This window comes from Brassica oleracea, chromosome C9, assembly GCF_000695525.1.
Source record: "Brassica oleracea var. oleracea cultivar TO1000 chromosome C9, BOL, whole genome shotgun sequence".
Lineage (NCBI taxonomy): Eukaryota > Viridiplantae > Streptophyta > Magnoliopsida > Brassicales > Brassicaceae > Brassica > Brassica oleracea.
Window position 1 is genome coordinate 20,915,620 of NC_027756.1, and position 8,033 is coordinate 20,923,652.

An 8,033-nucleotide genomic window follows, 5' to 3' on the forward strand; every position below is an offset into this window, starting at 1 on the left:
TACTACTACTAGCTTCATTCTGATCATAATTAAAACCTTCTCCATGTTGAAACCAGATATAGTAATTTGGCGTGAAACCTCTATTTATTAAATGCTTCCAAACATTTTCACGGTTTCCCAATTTCGAATTGTTGCATTTCCGACAAAGACAAAACATCTTACCACTTTCTTGGGCGAGCGGTGTTGAATCTGCTTGATGCATAAATGTCTCCAGCCCCGCAAGGTATTCTTTCGTCACCCTCCCGTTAGCATCTCTATGCATATACATCCACTTCCACAACTCGAAAATATTCCCGGAGCCAGCCATTTTTTTTTCTTTCACGTTTTTGTTTTGCTGGTGTGTTCAAAATGATGTTCAAACGTCCCTATTTATAGAAAATTTTCGAATCTGGTAGTTGTAATTTTCCTACGAATTTACGACGAAAATTAGTTAGGTGGCCGAAAAAACGAGTGACAAACAAAGTTGGTAGATTCAAAATTTCGTCGCTAAGTAGACGTAAATTATTTCCTCGTTAAGTTTACGTGGAATGTACGAGGATATATGATTTCCTCGTAAAAGCCACGTCACTTTACATCGACTTTACGACGAAACTGTTTCGTCGTTACTTTACGAGGAAATAACGCTGATTTTATTTTTCCGCGTAATTTCCTCGTAAAGTCGACGTAAATTAACGAGGAAAAATATTTCTCGTTAATTTTCCTCGTTAAGCTTGTGTTTTCTTGTAGTGGAAGCCGCACCCGAACCCGATCCGAAAAATCCTAACCGAAATCCAAACCGAAGTAGCAAAATATCTGAACGGGTATTGAATTGGAAGAGATTGGATATCCGAACCCGAACAGGTAATATCCGAACCCGAATGGACATCCGAAGATAACCGAACATATGTATAATATTATTTTTTTTTGAATGAATGTTAAATTTTTATTCACCAAAAAAGCCTTGTTACATCCTGTGTAAACCTCTCTAAAAACAAGAAAGACAAAATCTTAAACACTTCTAAACACCATTTAGCATCTTGTTTGAAACCAAAATTGAAGAGCAGTCTCCATGCCTTTCCCCTCCCTTGTACTCATCAAACTCAACTTGTTCCTAATCCCCTTTTCGGTAAGCTTTTGTAAAATGGAAATAGACATCGGATTTTCCCCATGACGAATACGGTTTCTCTCCCTCCAAATTACATAGATTGCAGCCTGAAAAGCATATCTAATGCAGAACATTCCCTTCCTATCCAATCTTCTACCCGTGACTATCCTCACCAAAGAAGACCAGTTGATGGTGTACGAGCTTAGTAAAATACCTTTAACGAGATACTCCCATAGCTGTGAGGCATAAGAGCATTCGAAAAATAGGTGGTTTCGAGTCTCTATAGCAGACTTGCACAACACACACTCAGCATCAACTCTTTGGCTCCATTTCATAACCATGTCCATTGTGGATAATCTATCCCTCATAGCCAGCCAGGTTATAAAAGCAAATTTGGGAGTTGCCTTGGAGAACCAAACCCCCCGAGACCAATCACACTGCACCTTAGTCTCCCTTATCATCATCCAGGTTTCATTCGTGGAGAAAATTCCTCTGAATCCCGACCTTCGTTTCCAAACACTTACATCCTCACTCCCACACTGAATATTACTTCTCACAGAATCAATTATCCCTTCAATACCCTGAAGAATATATGACCTGTGACGACGTTTTCTACGAATGTTCAAAATCGCTTCCTCAAGAGTAGCCTTCTTTCTTATACCCAAATCAATGAAACCTCGCTCACCCAAAAGATCAAACATCACTCCTTTATCCGACCAGCAATCATACCAGAATGAGATATGTCTTCCATTACCAATCTCCATTTTGTAGAATGCCTTCGCAATCACTCTGAGTTTCAACATCTTTTTCCACATCCATGATCCAACTTGAGAGTTTGATTTCAATTCCCAGAAGCTTCTCTTCTTCAACAAGTACATCTTTATCCATTTCCCCCACAGAGAGTCACCCGCAAGCATCCGCCAAATAAGCTTCAGACCATACACTGTATTCACTTCCTTTAAAGCTCTAACCCCAAGACCTCCTTCAAGATTCAGTTTACAGATATCCCCCCAATTAACTTTAGCTCCTGAGGACTTTAAGACTGGACCTGTCCAAAGAAAAGAAGCACATAACTGCTCTACCTCCTTCATACACTTACTAGGAAGTCTGAAAACAGAAGCCCAGAAGTTAACAATGCTCACGAGCACTGATTGAATCAACTGAAGCCTCCCCGCATATGAAAGAAACCGACAAGTCCACGAGCAAATTTTACTTCTAATCCTTTCAACCAACGGAAGGTAGTCTGGTCACCTCATTGCTTGAGACAGGAGAGGAAGCCCCAAGTAGCGTACAGGAAGTGTACCCACCGCGAAAGGGAAATTCACCAATATTCTACTCTTTTCATCCTCTTTAATATCAGCCATATAAACAGTCGACTTCTCAAGTCTTATACACAGCCCCGACCATTTCGCAAACCCATCAAACACCGACAATGCTCCCTCAATAGACTCTCTAGTCCCTTCAACGAATACCATCAGATCATCAGCGAAACACAAGTGAGTAAGAGAAAGATTTTTACACCGAGGATGAAATTGAAACCTCTTCTCCGCCGCTGCCTTGTCTATTTTGTGGGACAGTACATTCATGCACAAAACGAATAGGTACGGAGAGAGTGAACACCCCTGTCTCAACCCCCTCTTACTCTGGAAATACCCCGCAAGCTCCCTATTCACCTGAACAGAAAACGAAGGAGTGGAAATACAGAGCTTTATCCAGTGAATGAATCTCTCCAGGACACGTATAGCTTCCAGACTCTTGAGTACAAAACACCACTGCACTGAATCAAAAGCTTTCGAAATGTCTATCTTCATCACACATCTCGGCGATACAGACTCCTTATGGTAATCTTTTACCAGCTCTGTTGCTAATAAAACATTTTCCATTAGCAACCGATCTTGAACAAACGCAGATTGACACTCTGAAATGACACGCGGGAGCAACCTCTTGAGCCTGTTTGCTAAGATTTTTGAAACCACCTTATAGAGCACATTGCAGCAAGCTATAGGCTGAAAGTCTTTCATCTCTAAGGAATCAGTCTTCTTTGGAACAAGAGCTAAGATTGTCGAATTGACTCCCTTCGGAAGAAACCCATACCTGAAAACTGATTGAACATCTATGGTGAAATCCTGCGCAACAATGGGCCAAGAAGTTTTAAAGAACTCGAAAGGGAATCCATCCGGGCCAGGAGATTTGTTAGATGGCATAGCAAAGACAACCCTACGAATCTCCTCCGCAGTAACCTGTGCTTCCAAAAGAGTACAGTCTTCCTCTGAACAACGAAACTCCAACAACTCCGTCAATTCATCAATAGATGCACCAGTATAGTCTTCAGGAATACGGTTCAGAAATTCTGAAAAGAATCGAACTGCTTCTTCTTTTATGTCTTTCTGCTGAGTAACAGTGCTCCCTGTTGGACACTTTATCTCCCGAATGGTATTTTGCGCTTGACGGGTACGGATGGCATTATGAAATGTCGTATTGTTTTGGTCCCCCACGTCTAACCAGTGAAGTTTCGCGCACTGCTTCAGAAAGTCCTCCTCCAAACTAGCAATATGAAGCCATCGTTCTTAAGCAACTGCTTCTTCCTGAATAGCAATATCACTCGGCCTTGCAAGAGTCTGATTTTGCTTTTTACATAACAGCCCGTGAGCTTCTTTTGCTTTCTTAGTAAGATTCCCCAACTTCTCTTTCCCTAACTCCCGAATTAGTGGCTTCAAATTCTTTAACTTCTTCGAGAAACGAAACATAGCAGAAGTTGAGTGAAAAAGACTCGGGGTTTGATCCCAATACTCCCGCACCAATGGAAGGAATGCATCCAATTTCCCAATAGCATTTACATATTTAAACGGCTTCCTCAATTTTTCTCCAGTAGGAAAGAGATTGATCTTACATCGCATATGGTCAGAACAACCCCCCGCCTCAAAGATTGAATAAGCAGATGAAAACCTCTGAGTAGCAATATCATTGTTCAATACCCTATCCAGCTTCTTACAAATGACACCCTCCTCTCTCTTATTGCACCATGTAAACATAGCTCCTTCATATCCCATATCAGAAAGATTACAATGCAACGCCATATTTTGGAAATCTCTCATACCTCCTGAAATCCTACCAGCCTCCAGGTAACTAGAACTCTCTTCCCCAATCTAAAATCTCATTAAAATCCCCTACTATCATCCAAGCTTTACCACTAAACATAGCAGAGTCTAGATGATGACACAAATCCACCCACAACTCCTTTCTATCCTCAGCCAAATTGTTAGCATAAACACCAGTATAAAAAAAATCTTCATGTCCTTGTAACCCCACCGAACAAGTTATTAGCTGATCTGATTTATAAACTGGAGTCATACTAACATCATCCCTCCAAACCAACCAAATTCTGCCCCCTACTATACTCATAGTTTGTTATATAAGACCATCCTGGGAAAACCTTCCTCAAGATATCCCCTGCCTTGCTTTCTTTAACTCTTGTCTCCAAAATGCACCCAAAACTCAAATTACTACTTCGTACCCACTCTTCTATAACGGAATGTTTTAAACTTTTATTAAACCCACGAACATTCCAGAAGAAACTCCCCATATATTAGTGTTTACGTCGAGGCCGAGAGCTCTTTCCAGGATTTGCATCCGGAATCTTAGCTTTCCTTCCTCTTCTCAACCCCACTTTTCGCTCCTCCACCACTTGCTGATCAATATCTTCCACATCGTCACTCTCAACTATCTCCAAATCCTCGGGATCAGTAGTACCCGTATCCACTTCAGCTTGTTCAACATCCTCCAAGAACTCCCCATCCTCCATTACTCCAGTACTCAACACATAAAATTTTGAAGCTGATATCACTACTTCATCCACTTTCTGAGCTGATAGAACCAAAGATCTTCCCGTTTTAGCTGGTGAAACCAAAGACCATCCACTAGCCCCACCTTCATGTCCATTCTTTTGCCCACAATATTCACTGACTATCTCCTCATTTTTGCTACCACTACTATCCGCCTTCTTAACCTCCTTATCAATCTCACCCATCTCCTGTTTTCCTCTACCCGTACTTACGTCTTTTCCCCCTTGTGTTTTAGCATCTGGGGTACCAGTTCCAGCCACACTTCTTTTACCCTTACTCTTCATGCCACACACAACATCATTATGGCCCCACTTATCGCATATCTTACACCTGGACGGTAACCATGGATAGTAGAAAGTAACCGTGAATTGCTTACCCTCTTTAGAGAAAGTGATCTCCTTAGGCAAAGGCTTTGAAACATCCACTCGCACAAATATTTTCACCTCCTTCAGATTAGTACAAGCAAGAGTTTCTGGGTGTGGCTTCACTGGACACCCCACTGTGCTGGTGATGAAGCTAAGTCCTTCCCACGAGTACATATGGAGTGGAACTTTCTCCAAATGAACCCACATAGGCATAGCTTCTTCCTTCTGATCCTCACCCTCTGTGTCAGGAGACCGTTTTGATACTATCATTGGAACACCTGCTACATTCCACATTCCTCGCCGAAGGATCTTCTCCCTAGCTTTCAGACTTGAAACCTTAAACCTCATCATCTTCCCATTAACTTCATAAACTTCAATCTTCGCTGATGGATCACCATACTTCCAGATTTTATTGAGAACCATGTGTACCTTGGCTACATGTGGAGCCAAATCTAGAAACTTCCCCACAACAAAGTCTTCCCAAAGCGGAGTAGTATTATCCAGAACCTCATCTGGGATCTCCACCATGTGAACACCATCCTTGTTTGAGACTTCCACCTCATACTTCTTCAACTTCTTCTTATCTTGTGCTAACTTCACCCAACTCTGATCCGTCAATTTCAAATCGACTTCCCCTTCTGTGATACTTTGCTTCCCTGCATCCTCTAGCACACTTCGACGAACCAGATCAACCCCCCTGGATTCTCCAGTGTCCGGCGGCCGCGCCAGATCCATCGTAAAACCCTCCGATCGATCACTCTTCGCAAAATCGCCTGTCACCAAAAAAAAAATCGCCTTTTTTTTAAAACGGTCCGTTTTATTAGTTTTTGATATCAACATATGTATAATTAACCATATATTTCTAGTTTACATCTCTCGTTTTATATAAAATATTTATATTGATACTACACATACTTTAAGTTCATATGATATACATTGAATACCAAGAAAATGATTTGCTACTCACTTAAAATGCATGTCAAACTTTTTATTTCAAGAATTAACAAAAAGTTACATCCAAAATTTAGAAACAATAACCAAATTAATGTCTTTTTTCTGTTTCAAAATGTTATGTCCAAATCTATTAACCATTCAATCTATTAAAAATAAAAAAAATAGTTAAGTGAAAGTTATATTTTTAAATACAAAAAATTTGAGAAATGAAAATTTTAAATTTTTTTTTTCAAAATCTAAATATCCGAACCCGATCCGAAATAACCGAACCCGAACTAAAAATACCCGAACCCGACCCGAAGTACATAAATACCCGAACGGGTTCTATACCTCTATACCGAAATACCCGACCCGAACCCGAACGGTTACCCGAACGCCCACCCCTAATGTAAGGTTTTAGTTAGGCTTCATGTTTTAATAAGAGAAATATTGCTAATAATTTGAAACAATAAATTAAATCACTGCATGCAAATTATAAAATTATTGTGTTTGAAAATATTATATTAAACTATTAGTAATATGGTAAATGTTAAAACTATATACCACTAATCATGTATATCAAATATTTATATGTATAAAAATAAAAATAATCATATGCAAAGTTGTACGGATCAAGAAGATATAGTTATCGCTAAAGCACATGGTCGTAATGTGTATTCGGCTTCTAGCTGTTTAATTTGAATCATGTACGTATGATCCAGAAACCAATAAAGAATCTTTAAAATACTAATGAATAAATTATGTGCAATACTATTTAAAAATAAAATGTAAGTACGAGACTGCGAATAGATCCTCTCATATATATCGGTGACCAATATTGAACAGCAACATTCGAATATCTATTCGTTATAAGTCGACGAGGTAGGCAACTTCGCGGAAATACTGTAAGGAACTTACAAGTTGAAAATATAAAGGGCCAATACTTCCATTTGAAATTATTTTGAAAGCCTTTTCAAAAAAAAAAAAAAAAAAATACTTCCATTTGCACGCAGCACCACCTAAACGTGATTACGTTACGTACTGGTTAACTTACATGCATGGTCTTACCACGTTCTTTGAACATTTCTTATCTATTGACTTGTTGTAAATTAAGTTCATTAACAAACACGTATATTAGTATACAGATTTTGGTTCTTGCATATATATTCACATTATACTGTATATGTACTTGCAGTAAACCTATTGATTTTGCCAAAAATGGAGCCTATCAACATTAAAAGTAAAGATTCAAGCTTTTTGTTGCCCGTTGACTTTTAGTTTTAACATAATAGGGGTTGGCAACTTGATTTAGGGACCCACAAAAAAGATCATTCAATCGTGGACCGAGGTTAATAATCTATGATGCGTATGCGGAAAAATATTTTGTGTCAGCTCGTATGCAATTAATGAGCTTTCAAAGTTGCAAAGCAGACCATCATTTTGGACTATCTTTCTCACCTCTGTAAGTATAGTTGACACTTACAATTAGGCGCATTTATGTATTTTCATATTTTAGGTATCTCGTTAGTGGACCATAGTTGAGAAATTAGACCGAGTGACCGAATTATAAGAGCATGATTATTAGAGGGTTCTTATCGTGGAGTTCTTAGTGGAATATAAGAACCTAACTTTTAACTAAAAAATCTAAGAACCGGCTCTTAAATAAGAGTTTTAAGAGACGGTTTATAGTTTTTTTTAGTTAAAAGTTAAGAGACGGGTTCTTATATCCTGCTAAAAATTCCACCCTAAGAACCTCCCGGTAATCATGCTCTAACTGTGTTTATACTTTATAGATGTACCTGACAAGTA

The 8,033-nt window shown here is 39.1% G+C and overlaps 2 protein-coding genes across 2 annotated transcripts in view; one reads left to right on the plus strand and one right to left on the minus strand.

Annotated features, from left to right (window-relative positions):
* Positions 1 to 1,008: 1,008 nt before the first annotated feature.
* On the minus strand, positions 1,009 to 4,161 carry LOC106314538. Its single transcript, XM_013752398.1, has 3 exons — positions 3,725 to 4,161; positions 2,336 to 3,628; positions 1,009 to 2,191 (listed from the first exon to the last, which is right to left on the minus strand). The coding sequence occupies exons 1-3, from the start codon at positions 4,159 to 4,161 to the stop codon at positions 1,009 to 1,011; spliced, it is 2,913 nt and encodes a 970-aa protein (XP_013607852.1).
* Positions 4,162 to 6,885: 2,724 nt separating this feature from the next.
* The window catches only part of LOC106314539 (uncharacterized protein At1g66480-like), a 4,133-nt gene continuing 2,985 nt past the window's right edge, over positions 6,886 to 8,033 (plus strand). Inside the window, exon 1 of the mRNA XM_013752399.1 lies at positions 6,886 to 6,891. Coding sequence (XP_013607853.1) covers positions 6,886 to 6,891 — 6 coding nt within the window. The remainder of the gene's footprint in view (positions 6,892 to 8,033) is intronic.